Below are 22,217 nucleotides of genomic sequence, written 5' to 3'. Positions count from 1 at the left end.
AGACTAACTCGTGACCTTGAGAAAACAGAATACTTAGTAGTGTAGTGTGGTTTTACTTCTTCATTTATTTTAATTTTAAATATTTGTCATGACTTTAATTTTCATGTAAAGTATTTTGGTCAACTGGATGGTGCTTTTAAAGTGCTATATAAATAAATTGGATTTGATTTGATGAAGCTAAATATTTAATTTCTTAAAGGCCCTGAAAACATAGTCACTATTTAAATTTAACTATTAAATCAGCAACAATGAAACATTCTGGATTGAAAATATCCAGATGTATTATGTATTAAAGAGTTTATCATACAAAGCATCCAATTTTTTGATTTCGGCGCTTCCAGCTGATGCACCAGATGTCTTTGTAAACACAAGTGTGAATGGTGTGTCTAGAGGAGGTGTTCCTCACTGACTGAACAAAGTACAAGCCTCTAGCTGATGCTGTCTGTGCCGTTGCCTGCAAGTGCCGACTGCTTGTGTTTCTATCATTTCCTTATATTGACAGTGACAGTTTGTAGATGTCAGGGTGTGTTTGTGTGACAACAGCAAACAGAAATATCTGGTTTATGATCAAACTATTTCATCCCACCAGTCATTCAGCACTGAAGCCAGTGAATGACTATAAATAATCTGGTAAAATATACAACATAATCTTTGTGTTCGCGTGTTTAAAAAGTGTTTATTATGAACAACCTTGATTTTTCTTCCTTTTTGCAGGTCTCACTTTATCATCACCTCCACTCATTTTATCCACCAGATCGACACAAAACTGAGGGATTGTATTTCTTTAGAAGAATAAAAAGGACTGAAACAGCACAACTATCCATCACTGAGATGCTACTACATTACACACACAGTCATCTGACTCCATTTAGTTTTTACTGAATAACTCTAACCACAATGGCTTCTTTTATAAATGTTTCACATTTGCACTAATACAGCAATACTTTAGATATTTCAGCAACACAGAAAAACAACAGCTGAAAATGTTATTCTGATTCATCAGTGTCCGTACCACCAAGGGAGAATCTGTGCTCAAACTGGGTGTGCAGCTGAGGTACTGTGCTGCCAGCCTGATCTACCGTAGCTTCTACTGTACAATAAACGAGGTGGTGAGCAGTGCATGATCACACAATTACATTAGCAATATCACAGCATCACAGCTTCTGCAGAGAGAAAACATAAAACATAACACATATGTGCACAACAGCCACAAATGTACATGCACACACACTCCAAAGACACAAATTAAGGAGCATACAATATAGCAAGAGGTCAGAGGTTTTGTGTTCGATTCTGTCTGCATGTTCACAGAAAGATGCAGAGGACGCAAAGACTCACATTTCCTGTGATAGAGAAGTTGACAAACTAAAAATACAGTGTGTAGGATTAGAGCAGACATTTTCCTTTGAAGCTGCACAGATGTCACGTTCATTAATCACAATATAAACACTTAAGGTGAACAGATTTGAACAGAAGTGAGTGGGAGCTTGAAAGATAAAAATACATGTTTACTATGATACAGAAAAAAACAGTACTGCATCAGTACATTGGTTGTTTGAGTATAGCTTGAGTACTTAAGATCTTTATTTGATAAAACCTTCTTTGTTTCAGCATCTCTCACATATGTTGCAATAAAGAATTCTGCACTGGTCAAATAACTTCTGATATTGGGAATCTTCTCCCTCGGCATTGAAAGTGCCTTTGATGCATTTTTGGTTCGTAGAAGTAAATATATTATTTTATGCTGTGTAACGGAGAAAAAAAGTGTTAAGAGTCATGATGATTGATGAGAGCAGCTGAAAAGGCACTTTTGTCAGGTGACTGAACGGGGAGAAACGTAGAGCTGGGTGTGTCAGGAAATATTAGAACAAATTGATTTTTACATTGTAACCACTGAACATCATCGGTTCAATGGTTAACCCAACCCCTCTGCTTCCTTATCTACAGTTTCACACTATGTTTCTTCTTCTCATCTCCTCTTTTCACTTCCTCAAACACCTGACCTCCATAGTTGAGAAGGTTACTACTCCTGTGCAGCTATGGAGGCAGAGGAGGGAGGTGTAGTCAGGGCGGTGATAGTGGGAGGTTCAGCCGGGGAAAACATGGAGGTCACCATGTTACTGGCAGATCCGGTCCCTGGGCAGGTAGAGGGACACTGACATGTAGGGATGGAGCGGTGCAGGTCTGCTTCTGTGTGAGAGGTAGGTGAGCCAGGAGGGTGAGGGGAGATCTTCAGAGAGGAAGAAGAAAGATGGCATCATGGTAGCAGAGAAGGGAGGCAACAAAGGCTGGTTGTTAAATCAAAATAAAGGGTGATAGTTACAGAAAGAGCTTAGAGTCCAACCTTCTTCCAAATCTGCTGCTGTTATAAACACATCATTCACCTAAAAAAACTTTGCCTCTGAACATGATACAGCCTAAAATGACATGTCCAACAAACGTTTTTATAGTATTTCTACCACCACTTTTCAGCAATAGTCATTTAATGTATTTAACATAAAGAAGTTTTCATTGTTATTTTCTAAACTTCACTCAATTCAGGACTCAGTTGTTATTTGCAAGGGTGAATAGAGACAGATCAAAAGTTACTGTACCTGATCAATCATGATAAGCAGCACAGAGACAAACAGGATTGCAAAGTCTAACTGTAACATTTAGTGTGAGTGTGCCAACCATACCATTATTCCCCACTGATGAGAGCTGAACTACAGTTTTACCCAGCTTTCTAAAGAGGATGGAAAAACCCAGGTTTAAAGTATAAAATGAGTCAGTATTAATTTGATTCTCACTGTATTTCCAAACACACACACACACACACACACACACACACACACACACATTCAAATATGCCTAATCACATAATTTTTCACTCCAGCATTTTACTTAACCACTGCACAATAGGATTCATTTAACACCTTTCCTTACTGAGCTGCTCTCACACACACCTGCCTGTGGATTCATTCAGAAGCGGTGGAAGCAGGAGAACTACCAACACAGAGAGCGATGCAGAGAGCTGCAGTGGTTTTGTTTCTCAGTATACCTGAGTGCCGTATTGTTGAAGGGATCTTTAAGCATCTCTCCACAGTTTTCAAAAGACACATCAAAAACAATGGATGTCCCCACTTGACTCATTGCTCCACTACACATAGGTTGTGGATTACTACATTTCTCAGTCATGTTTAATTTGACCTTGTTGTTGACATTCCTCTTTTGCCTTAAATATATCACCTACACACACAGCAGTACATAGAAACACACACACACAGTACCTGACTGCTCTGGGGATCATGGTAGACCTGGTTACGGCGGGAGAGGAGGATGCAGTCGTGTGCTGTGCTTTTCTCAGTGCGTGGGGCGCTGGGATCGCCATCATCTACATCGTTAGACTTGCACCTCATGCACCTCACACAGAGCACCTATAAACACATGGGAATGTTTCCTAAAATGTCAAATTATTTCATGAAGTCTGGTCTGTGCCAGTTTTTGTACCCAAAAGATATCAGCCTACTTTTCTGAAGCTCTGTTTGAAGTTGTCTGATAGGAAGCCGTAGAGCACCGGGTTGGCACAGGAGTTGACGTAGGACAGAATAACAGCAAAGAAGTAGATGCCAGCGGTGACGCTGGACTCTGGGATGATGACCACCAGGTTGACCATGTTGATGATAAAGAAAGGCAACCAGCAGAGCACAAACACCACCACGATCACAACCACCATCCGTGTAACCTTACGCTCTGAGCGCCGGCGCTGAGTGAAGCCTGCCCGGACTCCAGACGACTTCACCTGCAAGAAGAACACCAAGGATGAGGGTTGGGAGGATAGAAATCAACTTGGTAAGCGGAGGATGTTAAAAGTGATTGAAAAGATTAGAGTTTGGATGCAGATTAATTTTTACATCTCCTTAATCAGCCATATACACACACTTAACACACCTTGATGACAATAAGCAGGTAGCAGAGGCAAATGATGAGCAGCGGGCCAAAGAAACCCACTGTGGCGGTGTAGAGAATGAAGGCTGTTGACCACACATTCTTTGGCTCTGGCCAGATCATGTTGCAGGAGTTAAATGTATCCTAAAATCAACAAAGTTAGAAATTATGTTATGTCCTCAGACAGACAGTGAGTGAGATAGTGAGTAAGTCTTTTACTACATAGCTCTTTAATAATACAAATAATGTTTGGAGAAATGCGAATGCCATTATCTGTATTGAGACTGTGATGAAGACATTTGCAGAGATTTCTGTGTTTAGTTTGTGAACCGGCATAAACCAACAAGTACCTTTTTTACCTGACACAGCCTTTCCTTTTCTGTTGAATCAAGCCAACAACCTTGAGCAGTGCAGCCCTAGCATTATAGAAACTTTGTCGTCATAGTTTTCTTCAATTCGAAAGCTTTTGTGTTTTCCTGCTACAGAACTTGCCTCAGCGTTTTTTTTCTGTGAACATTTAACAGTATTTGTTGAAGTTCTGAATAAAACACTAAAAATATTTGTTGACCTCATGTCTTAATTTCTGTGATGGCCTGGGGACCTGTCCAGGGTGTACCCCTGCCTGTCACCCGAGAGAGAGCTGGGATAGGCTCCAGCAGATCCCTGTGACCCTGGCTTTCAGGAAAAAGCAGGTATAGAAGATGGATGGATGGATGGATGTCTTACTTTCATGCCTCACTTAATAGTATTATTGTAAAAGTTGCTTATTTGCACATTCAGCAGCAACAGCTTTGGAGATAATTTCGATGACTATCTTTCCATAAAACACATTTGTGTGCAAGCAGTTTCACAACCTATATTTGTGTTCTATTGGTCGTGTGAAAACAACACTGGTCTTCTCAGGTAATGCCCTCAAACTACTTGATGACATTCAAATGCCAAATTCCTCTAGTGGCTGTAGTAATTATGAAGGGCGCAAAGGAGAAAGTGACCTGTAAAGACAGAAGTGCATTGTCCATTAAGTTCATTAAGCAAGAAGGTTGAGATGGATTCTTGTATCAACACAACACTGGACTTTAAAATGTGGGGTGGTTGTGTTTCTGGTCACCCAACAAATCAAAGTCTAATATTTACTCTCCTTTTAGCTCTGCCTTTGGTTTCCTGGGAGTAATATTTGAAGCTTTAACTGCTAGAAGATCTACTGTGTGTATCAGGTGCTGGGTAATTTTGTCTGTTTGCTGTTTAATGTCATGTAGCTTTGGGTCTTTCAGCACTTTTCATCGATTTTTGCTGAAAATAGGCTGAAATGGCACAAAAATAATAAAACTGTGGCTTTAAAACCTAAATAGTCACAACCAATAAACTCATTCGTATTACATGTTGTCTTATTTGTCTTTTGTTTTAAAAAAGCCATATTATTTAGAGCAGCTTTCAATTCAGATGAAGTGTTAAAAACAGTGCTGACACATTGTTGCCATGTGAGATCTTCTGCTAACCTCCCTACTCTAGATCAGTAGGTATCTGCAGCCAAGTGACAGGTGTATACAAACATTTTAGGGGTAAAAATGTATTTTGTATTCCCTGTGTTGGAGCACACTGAGGACAGTTGACCAGTCTCTGACCCTGTTTTCCCCACTTTGGTATATGATCCAAAACATCCTGTGGGTGTGGCTATTTATATAATTGCCTTAATAACTTCAATCAGGGAAATACAAAGTGGTTCTATACAAAGTTTTTCTGGACTGTGTAGAAAATTACATTTTTGGTCAAGGAAGTTTAGGGAAAGAATAACTACCAGGACTGTTTTTTGATACCTGGACATCAGAGAAGATGACCACTGGCAGGACCACCACAAAGGACACTGCCCACACCGCTGCACTCACCACCTTGGCCACACGGGGGTGTCTCCATTTGGTGCTGCGGATTGGATGAACCACAGCCAGGTAGCGATCGATGGACATGACCGTCAGGCAGAAAATAGACGTGAACTGGTTCATAGAGTCTGCAGTCATGACCACACGGCACAGGAAGGAACCAAAAGGCCAATAGGAGAGCACGTTCTGTGTGGTAAGGAAGGGGAGCCCTAATATGTAGAGCTCATCAGCCACAGCCAGGTTCAGGATGTAGATGTTGGTGACTGTCTTCATTTTGGCATAGCGCAGCACTACATAGATGGCCAAAGTGTTGCCAGTAAGACCCACCATGAAGACTGTGAGGGAAATGACTGCTGTCATCAGCGTGCTGCTGCCCTGAAAGGGGACACTCTGGGTGGAAATGTTGGAGGAGATGTTGAGGAGATTAGGGTAAGAGAAGGAGAAGGGAGAGAGAGTGGCTGCAGGAGAGGAGTTGAAGGCTAACGACAGAGGAATCCAGTAGGTCTGTTCTAGGGGCTCCATTGTGGTAGATGAAGATGGTACCACACAGTCCAGATAGAGGTTTCTTTCTTCCTCTTCTAGAAGAAAATCCTTATTTATACCATGTTAGTCTCCATGCGCACTTTTGGACAGAGCAGGAGGAGGTGAGTCAGCAGCCAACACACTTCAACACTGTTAAAAAGAAAATTGGTTTAATCTGCCTCAGTTTACTTTGTCTCAAAATATGTGTGAGCCAAGAGGAAGTGATTTCGTGTGCTCTTACCACAGCTTGGTGAAAAGATGAGTTCACCTGCTACTACTTGTTCCCTAGAAACACACTGATTGTTCCTGAGCCAACTCCAATAATAATGTTTTGTTTGTATGTGCGTTGCATTAACATAACTTGTATTTTTGGTACTCTGTCAGTAATTGCGCACTACACGCCTCTGACCCACGAGTGATGTATTATAGCTGTCACCTTATAGCTGGCGTTTTGTGGTTTTAAACAGCTCTAATTATCTTTCGTTGCATTCTGCCTGACACTCCACACCTAACACCCCCAGTGCGTGGTGCGTCAAGCGGGAGTATCGACTGGAACAGTGCCACGGATTTTACGCACAGCAGTTCTGCTTGAGTATAAGCACTATAAAAGTGGCTGTGTTACAATATTTATTATATTACATTTATTTATATTGTATATTATATATTTACAATATATGTTCTTTGATGCATGTGTGGAATATACCTGTGCTAGTGGTAGCTCAGCCCTTCACTTAGTAAATTGCGTTCCCGATGCAATAAGACGGCGCGTGTTGTACACTAATGAAATCATTTGCGTTGTGCGGGGATTAAAACATGAGCAGACTTACTTTGGCGATCAGTGAAAAACTCCTAATTTCTCGGTGAATTACAACTGATAGATCCCCAACCGAAGCTCCTCGTTGTAAACTCACTTTCCAATAATTATCCAATATCGATTGATATCTTGTGTCCGAGCGTTCAGTTGTTCGCTGTCCGTGGTGCTGAGCTCAGTGCGTCTGCAGCATCTTTTTACCCACACGACTCTGTTGTTTGATATGATCGAGACAGGGGGGACAGAGAGTTAAGGAGCAGGTGAGGCAGGGAAGAGAGAGCGGGAGGGGGGAGAAGACTATTAAACTCTTTCGTTCTTTGGTTTCTCCTTTCTCCTCAGTGCTGGAATATAACTAAAGACTTCACTTAAGTACAAATTTGAGGTGCTTACTCAAATAAAGCATTTTTATTTCATGCAATTTTACAATAGTCCATTACATTTTACAGGAAATATTGTATTGGATTATGTACCACAATGAGCTGACAGCTGAAGTTACATGTTGCCTTTGCAGATCGAGTTTATTAATGTTATCTATACCTATATAGAGAGAGAGAGAAATCATGACGCAGTGCTGTAGGGTGACATATAAAAAATATAAATCCAGCTATCTACAACAAAAACTCTAACTACAGTACACATTAAAGAGTCAATTTTACCTAATACTTTACGTAGTGATAATGCTACTTTTCTATGTTGTGATATTGATACTTCTTACATATCTAAGGCTGGTTTCTGATTGATGAGTTACTCTATTATTTTTGCATCGATCAAGAAATGTAACTGTGGTATCTGCTGAGTAGTTCATTTTAGATCTAAACTGTTGTTTTTCAGGCATTAAAAAAATAGTTCATGTTTTCTTTAATTGAATTTAATTGTGGTATATGTTGACCAAATCAGAGTAAAGGCTCTATCCATCCTGTTTGCTATTAACCAGATGTAAACTGAGCTACATTCACCTCACTGCAGTGCTGATTACAGTAAATATATTTTAAAAAAGTCAGTGTTTTTAATTTGTGAGTTGTTTACATGTAAAATGTCTCTTTTCACACACATAAACAAGATGAAATTATCTTCACTTGTTGTTGATAGGGAATGTGTATCTTCTGCAAACACTTTCATGCATCACACATCAGGGTATGTTGCAAGTTTACAACTTCAAAAGACCAGGCTGAGCATCAGAATAGTGTAGGTATACCTAAGTACTGATTTGTGTATTCACTTTGTATATGCACAAACACTCCCACATAGACACCCGGTAAGTAATTTAAGGATCGATTACAAGATAAGTCCCCATATCCCACAGAAAGCTTCTGATGGAGTGTAAAAGAACAACATCCACACTCACACTAAAATAGAAACCCACTCAATCTCACAGGCTCATATGAGCTCAAGCTCCCAATGTGCTTCAAATATACATATAATAAACACATAAAGTAAACTCACATTACAGGCTGTGGTGAACACTGTGTGAAAAATGTAAATATTCAGAGCTCCATCAGACCATATTTTATATTTTATTTATTTTATTACAACTCAACTATTTGCTCATTATAAACAACTAAAGATACACAGTCAAAGCATTAATCTCTTTAGCTCCTCTGCAGCCAGTACACACATGGCAACATGAAGTAGTATAACAGTATAGCACTGGCACCATGTTTTCCAAATTGTTGTGGCTGATGTTTAACAACTGTGCTTTTGTCAGATAGAACAATGGTTCATGTGGCACTGGAATCAAATGATCCTCATTCATTTTAATACAAACATCATCACAGAGGATGTATCTCTTTAAAGCATATAATAATAATAATACAGCAGCGCACATGGTACAGGATGATACAGCGGCGCACATGGTACAGGATGATACAGCGGCACACATGGTACAGGATGATACAGCGGCACACATGGTACAGGATGATACAGCAGTATACATGTAAACTAGTCACAAAACAAAAAAGAACTCTCCTGATTATCTTTATGTCTGGGATGAAACACGATGAGAAAATTGCTTCAGCTGTGGAAAAGAGACTACAACAGAGGTGTTATCAGATGGGAACTGAGCTGTGCTACAGGTTTGTGTGCACATGTGAGTTTGCGGGCCTGTTCTTTATTGAAAGCCTATTCTTTGAAAACATTTGTGGCTGCAGGTCTCAGTGAAAAATCTGACTTTGATGTTAGCTGTTATGACTAATATAAAGAAAAGAGTTATTATTGTGGCAGGCTAAATGCTAAGTGTCTCATAAAGGTGATCTCTGTGGAAACTTTGATGTAAACAAACAAAACGTGAAAGATACACCTGAATATAATTGGATGCTCTACTGTAGCTGCTCCCATATGTGGGCTACTTCAATGCAATATTGTGCAGTATTTATGTGAATGTAGTATATTTTTGAACATCATATATTTTGGGCATTTTGCCTTCATGAGACAGTACATCACAATACACAGCCTTACCTGAGAAAGACAAGGCCAGGCACTCTTTGTGTGTTTTCATACACAGTGATGATGAGCCTTCATTGCTCCAACAAGATTCCAAGATGTCACTCCATCTCGCCAAGAAATAACACAAACCCCCTGAAAAACAACTTTTTTTACACTTTTTGTGTGTGTTTTTTAAATAGATCTAATAAGCTAATTAGTGGGCAGATTTTGTTTTTCAGACAAAGACTCAAGACTAATGGTTTCCTATCCAATGCTAAGATTAGCTAGCTGTAGCATCATATAGAATGGACAGATGTGACTGGTGTTCATCTGCAATTACCAATTTTATTTTATTTGTTTGTTTTGGACCAAACTGGTTGACTGGTTGAATACCAGCTGGGCTCCCCAACAAAAGGCTACTGGGATTTTTCAGGCAGCACCAGCCCAATGGTTTAAAGGATCAAGGGAATTAAAATTAACAAGACAAAGCCTTTGACTGGTGCATTTGTGACAGCGACAATTTTCACAAAATGTAGTTTAAGGGTGCTTGTTATATCGGGGACTGGCTCCCGTCTGTTGTCGTTTTCGCAGACATTATGTCATTTTTACAGACTATTCACTTCAATTGAAAGCAAAAGCAATTCAGCAGTAAGTGTGTGGATGTTACTTTGAACAGTTTGTCCTTGACACAGCTGCTTGGGCCAGTCAAATACAGGGGACAGAGAGGCTTGTTCTACTGCATGAGGGACAGGTTATAAGTATCTTGATAAACTAACACTTGGTGCACATGTTAAAAAACAAACCAATTACAGTTTTGAGATTGTGTATTGTTGTGAGATTAAACTGAGGACCTACAGGAAGCTGCATCCTTTAACAAATATGATTAATTCAGAAAGTTCAATAATTCAGCAGATCAGCACAAGCAGACATATCAGCTACATATTTTTCGATGACTCTACATTTTTCTTGAACTTCCATTGCTTTGTGTGATATTATTTCTTATACCCCTTCCGTGTTCTCTGAACATGGTTGCAGAAAGCAGAGTACCCCGCCCCCTGCTGACCTTACCAACCTGTCAAAGAACATCATTGTCTATGGGCAGTGTATGTGAGAGGGATAAATGGAAAAACAGGTAATAATGGCTCCCCAGAAAACAAGAAGTATGCATTACAATTCAGAAGACAAGTGTACTCCTGCTTAAATATATACAATATATTAGAACATTATTAATTGCATAAATTAAACCACAGATTATTTCTCATATGAGCTTGCGTTTGCAAAAGATAGTTTTGGTAAACAATTGTTAAACTTGTCCCAAATATTAATTTAGTAATGTTAATGAAGTCTCCAACATCCCAAAGCTTTTTATACCCGCCTTTTGTGTGGATTAAAAAAATCTGATGAATGTGAGTCCAAAATTTACTCTTCTAGCAGCTCCATGTCTGGTCTATGCCAGCTCCCAGTCAGAGCGTACAGAGAGTACAGTGGAGGTTATGTGACTTTTCATGAAGACATCATGTGTCTGATGCATTACTACTACGCTACTGGTATAATTACTTATGGAAACATGACTACATTAAAATGATTATTAATATAATTTAATTTAGCTAGCTGTTTTCTAAAAAGGATTAAAAAGGTCTTCAATTTCTTGTGTTTTATTTTTATGCATGGTTTTTTAAATCAAATGTAATTTATGTGAAACCAATATTATTTCATTTATTAATTTATTTGTGCACTTTTTTTTATCTTTTTAATGTCCTGTAAGGCCACTGAGCTTGGTTATTTGTACAATATACATGCGACAATAATAAAAATATAATTATCTATGAACTTCCACTGCTTTGTCAACTACTATACCATATGACAAACATGCCAGTCTTCACAGTAGTGATGCTGTTTGGTGTTCTGGCCACAAGAGGCTCACTGCAAGTATCTGCAACACCACTGTCAGCATTTAATGGCTTAACCCAACCTTAACAATTACTGTCAGGGTAGTTCAGTGCCTGCCACCATGTTACCAACTGCACCATCAGATTCTTTCAGCAGTGACTTATTTCTGCACATGAACATCTGGTGCTATTTAGGGCACAGTTTCTTGCCTCAGGACACTTTCAACCTCCAGCTTGCTCTACAACCTGATCTTATGCTGCACCTGCACATGAGCTGGCATTCAAAGGTGTTTCTGTGTGAGGGGGCTCACAACTGAAAGCATCCTCAGTGCACTTGAGATGAACCTGATTCCAGACAACTAAGCATAACACTGACCGCTGTTTGTCCAGACAGGTTAGATAAACATTACAGACAATACGAGGGACTTTCGAGGCACCTTCAACGAACAAAGATGCGTGTCCTCAATAAAACACACCACTGTAGTACAGAAAGAGGGACAGAGCTGTATTTGTTCTTTGGTGTTAATTAATATGGTGCCATTTCACAAATTAAAAGATAAACTTAGTCTCTCTATCTCTCCATGTTTCTGTTGTAAAAACAAAAATCATGAAAAACCTGGAGATATGACTGTGCCCTCATTTATCCTTATGTAAACCTAGATGAGATTAAAAATGGACTAAAGTTTTCCATTGTGTGTATTTATTTTGTCCTTGGCCATCCTCTATTCAGCATGATCATCTATCATTTTGTGTATTTTGATGCTTATTTTAGATGCAGGGGCAGATAAAGTTCCTCAAATCATTTTAGGTGATTAAAGTAGCATGCTTAGATTATAGCACAGCCTTGGTGAATGCATGTGCTCTCTGAAGGTTTTCTAACAGAGTTTCTTTATTTGAGTCTATATATTTGGTTGGACTTGAGTGGTTGTGCTCACTGTTTTTATTGGGTCCGAAGTGCTTGTAGCGGTCATGCATTCTGGAGAGAGAGAACACCACTGCCTGTCGTTTGGCCTTGGTACGTACACTGGATAATAACACCTCAAAGTTTTCTCCTCTTTTTTTAATGTCATCCATTAGGTAACACAATACACTAATAGCAGGTCGTGTTAACTAGTCTATCATCACATACACTGACAATCCACAAAACTATAGATTCGTGACTGTTCAAAAGTATTTTTATAAATTATTAAACATTTTTGATACCTTGTGTAAGTGCCTGACGTCTCTGGAGTGTGTGCATGACCGTGGATTACAGCTTGAATATATATTACTGTAACCTGAATGAGAAACTGAATGAGATGCCTCCTCGGTGCCTTCCAATGCCTTTGGGGGCACATCCAGCCTGTAGGAGGCCCAAAGGTAGACAAAAAATATCCATTCATCCATCATCTACACCCACTTATTCCTATTTAGGGTCACATGGATCTGCTGGAGCTTATCCCAGCTCTCTGTGGGTGAAAGGCAGGGGTACACCCTGGACAGGTTAGCAACAGTGCTAACCACTAAGCCACCATGCTGCCAAGTTCTATTTAATTAATATTTATCATCAATCAATAATACTCTATGTTTGTGTTACGTTTGTTATTCCAGGTGGATAGTACAAAAGTTAGATTCCTGAAGAATGTTTTATCTTTGTTAAGTCATTTATGTTTCTGCCTCTGTTTGGTCACTGATGTGTGCTGTTTGTTCTCCATACCATGTTATCATGGTCTCATGTTATTAATCAAAATCTGGGTTACATTAGAAAGTATTTCTAATATTGTAATTGCTCTCTGTATAGGATTAGGTTGGACATGATAGAGAGATCTTCCAGTTAAATGCAGTCCAGCAAAACATGGCCACAGTTCATCAGATGTGTTAATTCAATCAGCACACAAATAAGTAAAATAACAGTAGCTTTTGTATTGCTTTGTTATGAGCTTCTTCTATATGCCTGCTGCAGCAACAGCGAAAGCAGAAAAGTAAAACTTCAGAAAACCTTAACACATTCCTACAAAGCAATGGTAGGGCAATAGTGGCCCGTGGGCCAAATCTGGGCGTCCAGCAAAAATATTTAAACCTGCTCACATAAGCTGAAAGTTTCAATTTCTTGTTCATATAAAAATGTTTACATTATTTTTCCCAAATCTACTGTAACTAAAAATGTGAATCTCTCCAAGGCTCACATAGATCCCATTGAGTCTGGTTTTTAAACCCTCACCACTGCCTGCTCTTTTGCTTACAGTGCAACACAGGAAATACATCTATGCATATGAATCATTTTACACCAAAGAATTATTCACATGTGCTGCTGTTCCTGGGAAAAATGACATCTGCCTTCAGCCAGAGGGAAAAAAAATACACAACAGTCTCAAGTCAGTCATTACTCAAACATAGTGTATCTCAGTAAAATTTGAGGGGACAAAGTCTATGAAAACAGGCTACATTTCATCGTAGTATACTCACACAGTCATCATCACCTTTCTTCCTTCCTCAGCTGGTTTTTATCACTGTCCTCATTTTTTCTTCCATATCCTCAATGCCCTATAAATTCTTTGAAAACATCAACACATGTATACAAACACATGCACACACATGAATGCACAGGCCCCAGAGGAACAGAACAGGACACTCACTCTTCCCCAACTCCATTTCGCTGCTTCCATCTTCCTCACCCTCTCCAGACTCTCCTCTCTCTCCTTCTGCATTCATCCCCCCTCCTCCCCCTTCCTGTAGCCCTACAATAACACAGACAGAGGCCTCAGTAAGTGCTGTTTTCCTGGCCTGGATGAAGGACCCTCCCCAAAACTAAACAGGAGCCAAGCTCATTTTACCTTCACCCGGCCCAGACTGAACCAGTCCAGACCAGACAAATACAAAACATTAGGGTTCATACGCTAGGACAAACTGGTTTTGCAGGCCAGCTCCACTACACTTTGTGATGGTCAGCAGGATGCTACAGGATTTAAATCTAAATTTGGCCAATACTTTGATTTAAGATAAGATAAGATAAGATAAGATAAGATAAGATAAGATAATTCTTTAATGATCCCACAGTGGGGAAATTCAATTGTTACCACAGCTACAGGACAACAGTAAGGTGCAAGAATGAAAAATAAAAAGTGTGCAAAATGTGTGCAGAGATTAAACATTTAACAAATTTACAGATATTTACAAATAAGAATATTATTATGGTTTTTTATTATGATTTTTTATTGTTATTATTATGAAACACTGGAAACTGAGACTGTGCAGATATCCCATTTAATGCAGTGAATTAATGAACCCAGGCCACTGAAGCCCATTATTCTAACTGTAATTAGGCTTGCATGCAATTTAGCTTGACCTGAACTGTCTCTGCCTTTGTGTCATTTGCTTCCCACCTGGTCTCTGTTCACTGTGGAAAAGCCTAAAAAGCTCCTTGTATAAACTGCTCCGGTATCAGTCAACAGGGTTGCACTTCACGACACCTGCGGTTCAACAGCTTATGGTCACAGTGCAAACTAAGATGCTGTCTGATCAGAAGGTCTCTGCAGCATCAGCCTAAATATTTTCTTTGTGATCTCTACCCTAACCTTTAGCTTTCTAACTGCTAATATTAAAATATGCATTTACGGTGATATCTTAGTAAATGCATCTGCTTTACAGATCTAAAGTTCTAAGCCATTTTAACAGCACTGTTCAATGAGAGAAAACTCAAAATCACAAAACTTTACTTTTAATTCAACTAGAGATCCCAAAGTTTAAAAGCCCACTACATATTATATTCCATGGATAGCCATGCAGTCTAAACAGACTCCTGCAGCATGTAGTCTATGACAGTGTGAAATCAGACCTTAGAGCAGAAACAGGTAAACTGTATATTATTGGTTTCTAACAATGTTTTGCTTGTCAGATATGAACTCTGCCATGAAGCGCTGCCAATGAGGATAAGAGTACGAGTTATTATGGGACTCTTCTTTTCTTTGCACAGAGACCCAGCTGCCTGCAGAGTGAATAGGAGGGTCCCAGCCAACTCAAATACCCAGGAAACACCTCTAACACGTGCCCTGCACTGCTTCATGAAATACTACAGAGGGAGAGGCAGGGAGAGGGCTACACTTTTTCTAAAATTACATTTTTTTTACAACTCTCATCATAGCAGAGCAAATTTCACATCTCTGTGGCTGAGGAAGTGCTTATACCACTGCCTTAAGATGAAGGGACACCGAGTGACTGCTTCACAGTAATTCTGAAAAATATACTTTCTGTTCTACATAAAGAAAAAAACTTTTTTCTCTGCATAGTTAAGGTGCTGTCTACAATTTTACACTTGGCTCCTGCATGTGTAGCTACTCTGCAGTTATACTATCACACACATGCATACACATTGCGATAATAATAATAATAATAATGATAATAATAATAACGGTGATGGACTGGTGACCTGTCCAGGGTGAAACCAAAGAGAGCATAAGACAAGACAGATGTCGACAGGTCCCACAGCTGGACGGTGGCTCTGAATATACATGAATCAGCTGTGTCCTATATGAGGACAAAGCTTGTGATTATATTACCAGGTATAAATGTGCGAGGGAAAAAAATCTCAATTTCCTATGATTTTTGTTGTTTCTGTTTATGGTTTTATTGAAAAACACAGAAAGAAGTGAGAGAGAATAAAAACGTGGGCCAGGCCTCAGCGGTGGCGCAGGGAAGTGCACGAAGTGGGAAGAGGAGGAGAGAGGAAGTTCTCCAAAACTTTTTTCCCCCCTGAAAAGATTTCGAGAAGCTCCGTTAGATTTTCAGAGGAAGGGGATCCGAGCAGGAGAATCCAGAAAACGTAGCTCAAATTGCGGTGTCCAAAAATTCAACACTTCTCCCTTTGTTGCCTCCTCACATGAAAACCGTGAAGAAAGGACGCGTGTGTTTGCTTTTGTTCGGCGAGTTTCGTTCCTTCCCAGACTGAGAGGACTTACACCATCACAGGCGATGAGATGTGAGTGAGCTATGCCTTGTGGAAATGGACAGACTTTATCCAAGCGAAAACATGGCGTCTGCGTCCCGAGGCTTAGCTTCTTTTCCAGTGTGCTTGTGGCGCTGTGCTGTCTGGAGGCATGGGGCTCCGGGCCGCAGGGGGACGGCGGCAGGACCTGCAGCCCCTGTCCAGTTAACTGCAGCTGCGCGCTGGCGGGTCTCCAGCCGTCGTGCGTCGTCAACTGCTCCAACATCGGGCTGGAGAGGGCCCCAGCAGCGGCGGACATCCCGCTGGCCACCAACGTGCTGTAAGTACAGGGGCCAAGCAGGCACCAGATGAGAGGGAGGTAGAGTGTTTTAATAATAAACAGTCAGGTTTGTTATGGACTGCTTCTTGTTGATTCCTTTTGACACATGAATGTTTGTTTCACTGCTGGTTGTGTGCCCTCTGGTAGACATCATGCTGTTTGTGTTGTGTTTGTGTTACTTACACCACATCCCCTTTTTTGCACCACCCAGAGTGAGAATAAGATGTTGCCTTAATCTGAGCCCGTCTGATTTGAGCTTTTCTTTTGTTGTTGTCAAGCATGGAATTGAAACAGCTGGTGGATTTTAGCCAAACCCAGCAAAATGATCAGCTGTGTCAGCATTCTGGGAAATGGTGATAGGTGTTTGTCATAGGTGTTTGATATTAGACATAGTGATTCATTAAAAAAGACAAGTTGAGAATAAAAATATATTAGTAGCAGCCCTGGTCGTGCATAGGCCCTGCACTCTGACAGAAAAAAACCCACACCAAACTTGCACCGTGCATGCATCAGTGTATGTTGCTAAAAATAAAACATAGAACTATGCATAAATAATTTTAAGAAAACAAGCAAACGCTGGATTCACCGAAGGACAATAATACAAAATAGCAGGACTTTCCGTATGTCAGGGTTAGTCGTTCATTGTGCCCTATGCTTCCACAAGAGGCCATACAGCTCGTGGTTTTGTGTGCATTTGTTTGCGTCTTAGTTTGGAGGTTTAAATAGTTTGTCACCAGAAACAGGAGCCTGGTGTCTGAGGTGCAGATCAGTCTTCAGCCTTTGGTGCTGCTGCAACAAGAACATTTTGTTCTCCACAGATGGAAGCCACATGCTATCAATTATTTATTTCCCTTCAATACCTTCTTTTATATCATTTTAGATTTACTTTAAGATTTACCTTATATTCCAGGCCTAAAACCAATCAATTACTTTGAAAATTGCTTCTTTCCTAGGTTTGACTAATTAAGAATCTGAACAGTGTTTATGCACAATTTTAGAAGAATTGAAAACTTCTCTCACAGCTGATATGATTTACAACTAAAGACAGGTTTTGTTAGAGTTTTGAATCTATTTAAATCCACCCTCTCATCGCAACAGGTTTCCCCAATATGCCTTGACATCTAGTGATAGTGTTTGCATAACAGGGGATGAGTGTGCTCTGTTAGGTGCCACGTTTATGAGGCACAGATCCTGCAGCAGGATCTCATCATGTCAGACTCTATTTGAGCGTTAATTGCATCAGTCTAGATAAACCTCTTTGGTCCTACTGTACCAGCAGAAACCGTATGTGGAGGTGACAGACTGTAAACATTACTGTCCTCGCTGATTGGGCCTCTTTCCCCACTACAGGCAGACAAATGGAAATAAAGTCACATATAATGCTTTTAATTAACTCTAAGCGAATTAATTGAATTAACTCTCTGCTGTGGCAGACAAAGACATCAAGATGTGTCAAGCTCCAGAGTAACAGTATTCATTTTCTAATGCTACAGGCAGTGCTCGCCCTGTGTTACCTTTCCACTCATTATTTAAGGAATAAAAAAGGTCATTTGCTTGCAGGGCTTAGTGTGGATAATAGGCTTCACACTTTCTCAGCCAGAGAGATGTAATGTATTCTCTGTCTAATTTTAGAACACAGTTTGCCTATCCATTATAGTTACCATAACACTGTACAAAGTGCGTTCACAGTAATAGTAGTAGTAAATACTACCAGAACTGATATTTTAGGTACGAGAAGAGGATCATGGATCATAATGAAAATGTGTTTTATATTGGTAAATACAGTATATTCAAAGTTGCTCCATGTCATGTCTGTTAAATGATTGAAGAAGTAGTTAAGGGGGCAGGTCACTCTTTAGGTTTCATCTAAAAAAAAAAAAAACAGTGACTGACTGGACTGTTACCTCCTGCTCTCCTCTTTAAACATCAACTGGGAGAGATGCTGTAAATGAATAACAGACCAGTGGGGGGGTGTGAAATTAACGGCCAGACAGTGAACGGTTTGGTTTACTCGCTCAGACGAACTGTGTGATAATGCTGCGTCAGCCTGACGTTTGCACTGTGTGCCACTGCAACTCTCTTGCTCTTCACAGACTCAGCTACTCTTGCTTTTATTGCTTTCATTTCATTCTGAGGTGGTGGCGGTCAAGCAATACTGTACATTCTTCATCATTTTGTTGCAAATTAGGGCTGAAACTAATAGTTACTTTCATTATTTATTCATTAACTGTCCAAAAATACCTTCACATTCAATTGCAATTACCTCCAGTGCAGAATCCTAAAATCTGCAGTTTAATATAAGACAAAAAAAAGCACCACATTGGAGAAGCTGGAAGCAACAGATGTTTCATATTTTTCCTTGAAATCTTCTAAATGATGTTGCTGTTTAATTTTTTATTGAATGACTAATGAATTTGTTTACTAGTCCTTACAGCAGATAAACAACTAGGCATGGGCATTCAGATCTGGATACAGTCCATCTTATTGCCAATATAATTGCAAGACCAGAGTCTTTTTAATGGCAAAGCCTGGCATTGTTGTCAATATCATAGTGATACGAGTGCTTTTTACGCACATTTATTTAGTCAATTGCGTTTCTCTCCCTGTTTTCTAAAGGCAGGTAGCGCATTATTACTGAAGCAAGAACATATGACCTAATAAGAAGGGCTATAAATATAAATGAAACCCTTGTTGCATCTTCTGGGAAACACAAGCTCCTCTCCTCTCAGTTTCTGCCCTTATCTGGCCCCAAGTCTAAATGTTCTGGACACGCCCCTGGTAGGAGATCGTCCAGTAGTAATGGAGTATTTTAACATACTGCAGAGTACAGTTGGAGAAAAGCATTCCTGTTGGACACTAGTCCATCTGTTCCAACCCACACACATAATAAAAATCTCTTAACACGTCATTCTGACAGTTTATGCAACTCTGAAGCCACTTCTGGGAAATGCCTGTGGAATGGACGTTTGGAGGCTCTATACACTGTGTTTAGGATGCAAATAGCTGTGGCACAAATCATCACGGTACAGTGTGTGTCCTGGGACGACAGACATAGAAAGTGAATGAGAAATCCAACATATGTCTGAAAGTACTGTACACTGAGCTGAACACCTAATCAGTTCGGCTCACTGTAACGCGACAGGATACACAGATTTATTTGGCAACACATCATATTAACGTCCTGCTTTCATTAATATTCCAGATTTCCTCTTCGTTGCTTTCATTTTCTTTTTAAAATCTTGCTTACCATGGTCAGCAGTTCACAAAAACAAATATCCATACCTACTCAGGGGATATTTGAGCTACTCAATGTGCAGCTCTTACACTGAATCATGTGATCCTTTATATGTACAGTACCTGGCGTCCTTCATGTACAGTATGAGTCTGAGGCAGTCTTTTAGCATGTTAAGTAGTAGTATCTATCTCAAAGAAACACTGCATAAGTGCATGCTCAGGGCTGCCCGCTAGCATGGGTGAGGACTCTTGCAGTTAGGATGGCAAATGGAAAGACACTATAAAAATATGCAGGATGATTAGTGGTAGTAAAGAAACTAGTTATTATTTATTCCAATGAAGAAAGTAAAGAAACGTTTTTGTTTCAAAATAAATTTTCATCGCTGCAGACTGTGGCTGTTTTAGGCAGTATAGACTTTACCTGAACTGTGAACACACTCATGGTCCCACACGCCACTGTCCTATCTGCACAGCTCTTGAGAGTTTTGTGGTGTTACCATGGCAGCGGGATGCATACACACAGACACACTGCAGGCGTGGCAATGTACTTTTGAAGCAAGTCTATTTACGAGGAGCAGTTTTGGCTTTGCACCGGGTCATGAAGCTTCACAGCTGTCAGAAAGACAAGACTCAATCTTTCACGCTTGTGTTCATTCTCTATCTTTCCTCCTCTCCTCCTGCCGAGGTGGTTATCATTCATGCAACCACCTATACAGTGCACATACACCGACTTTAATGAAGTGGGCAAGGGAGGATTAAACGGACCGAACTTATGCAATGGAGAATTTGTTGTGTTGCCATGGTGATGGTAACTAATGACATCACTCACAGAAGCACAGACATTCCAGAGAAGAGAGAAGACGACGAGACTGCTCCCATCGTGTTTGTGTGTCCACGCACTTAGTAGGTTTTAACTGCTGGTAACAGAAATGCCTTAGTTCATTATTAACTCAGTGAAGTGGTGGTGAAGGAACTGTTTTTCACAAGGCAGCCTGCATGTGTGCTTGTGTCTGTGTAGTCGATAAAACGTCCACTAAAATTATCCTTTGTCTTTAAACGCTTGTGCGCTCGCAGCACTGCAACTGTTTCCTCTAATATAACGCTCTGTCATACTCAGAGCCTTCTTTTGTGCACACGTGGGCATCAGTTACATAGTTAGCTGCTGTTCTTTGTGCCAGACCTTCCTGCTGGATTTGTTGTGTTCACAGACAGAAAAGCTTGAAAAAGAAACATATACAGACAGAAACATATACAGAAAATTAGTTTCAGACATCCGAGTGGGTGTTCATAATTACAGAGGAAGCGATTTGTTGTCCTTCATTTTTAGAAACCAAGTTTTACATACCTGAAACTTGCCTGTGATAGATGCTTCATCACACTATCTTAAAAGCATTATTTTTAAAACACATGTTTTTTTACAGATGCATGAAGTTGATGTCAGTCCTCTAAATAAATTACACACTGCTTGCCAGTTCATTTGAAGTGTAGGTCACAGTGAGAAATTGATGCTATTAAGTTGTCCCAGAGTAAGTAGATGAAATGAAGAGTCACATCAATAGCATTTTTTTATGCACCTGTAATATGCAGTTGAGGCCTAAAAGAAATAACTGGGCTAAAAATGACACTGAAGCCTTTTAAAGTGGTAGTCCACTCGAAGTGGATGTAAAAAGTTAGGATTGTTGTCATGAGAGATAAACAGCAGCTTGAATTCACTCGGTTTGAGTGGATTCCAGTGGTGACAGAAACAAAGGACTATAAAAACTTTGTATATATCAGTTTTACAGTGCAGTCCATCCTAGTGCTCAGTATATTCAACAGCCATACATTTAACATAAATATGACTAAATAAATAGTCTTAAGGATTTATCAGTTGTTTTGTGTAACTAGGCAGTGGATGAGTGTATTGTGCTGCATGATTGTTTGAGAAGTTGCTGTGGGTGTTTTATTAGATATTACCCTTGGAATTCATTAAAACGAACTTAATTCAAACTCTTTCATCTACTATTTACAGCTGCCTGCAAATATTGAGTGTTTGAGATTTCAAAAGACTTTTGGGTGGAGTATCACTTCAAGAAAATACTAGCACTCATAGTGTGGAGATAAAGGAGCCTTTGATATGTCACGACGTGTAAAACACGCATTACATATCACTCATATACTGGATAATGACTATCATCAGTGCATTGAGGCAGCTTCACACACTAGGTTGCAGCTGCACATTAGAGTTTTGCAGTGCAACAGAGAAATACACCGTACAGTGAGAGTCGTAGTAGTTACTGAGGTTCCAAAGCTAAATATG

General features: G+C 39.8%; 2 protein-coding genes across 3 annotated transcripts in view; one reads left to right on the top strand and one right to left on the bottom strand.

The window, feature by feature from the left end:
- Positions 1 to 2,023: 2,023 nt before the first annotated feature.
- LOC113128120 (somatostatin-like receptor F_48D10.1) lies at positions 2,024 to 6,323 on the bottom strand. Its single transcript, XM_026303183.1, has 5 exons — positions 5,742 to 6,323; positions 3,931 to 4,071; positions 3,509 to 3,781; positions 3,270 to 3,416; positions 2,024 to 2,230 (listed from the first exon to the last, which is right to left on the bottom strand). Exons 1-5 carry the CDS (start codon positions 6,321 to 6,323, stop codon positions 2,024 to 2,026), a joined length of 1,350 nt encoding a protein of 449 aa, XP_026158968.1.
- Positions 6,324 to 16,372: 10,049 nt separating this feature from the next.
- The window catches only part of pkd1a (polycystic kidney disease 1a), a 55,966-nt gene continuing 50,121 nt past the window's right edge, over positions 16,373 to 22,217 (top strand). For both annotated transcript variants that reach the window (XM_026302789.2, XM_026302788.2), the window contains exon 1: positions 16,373 to 16,684. In XM_026302789.2, the coding sequence (XP_026158574.1) occupies positions 16,410 to 16,684 (275 nt within the window). In that variant the 5' untranslated portion in view covers positions 16,373 to 16,409. The remainder of the gene's footprint in view (positions 16,685 to 22,217) is intronic.

This window comes from Mastacembelus armatus, chromosome 1 (genome assembly GCF_900324485.2).
Source record: "Mastacembelus armatus chromosome 1, fMasArm1.2, whole genome shotgun sequence".
Lineage (NCBI taxonomy): Eukaryota > Metazoa > Chordata > Actinopteri > Synbranchiformes > Mastacembelidae > Mastacembelus > Mastacembelus armatus.
Note: the sequence above shows the minus strand (reverse complement) of the source record. Positions and strands in the feature narration are given on the sequence as shown.

What these genes read in the sequence shown, in the direction of transcription:
- LOC113128120 (XM_026303183.1), bottom strand. Translation starts at nt 6,323, where the DNA reads ATGGAGCCCCTAGAACAGACCTACTGGATTCCTCTGTCGTTAGCCTTC. An exon ending in TCATCTTCTCTGATGTCCAG is followed by an intron (nt 4,072 to 5,741) that starts GTATCAAAAAAC and finishes TGTTGATTTTAG; the next exon opens with GATACATTTAACTCCTGCAA. An exon ending in TCAAACAGAGCTTCAGAAAA is followed by an intron (nt 3,417 to 3,508) that starts GTAGGCTGATAT and finishes ATGTGTTTATAG; the next exon opens with GTGCTCTGTGTGAGGTGCAT.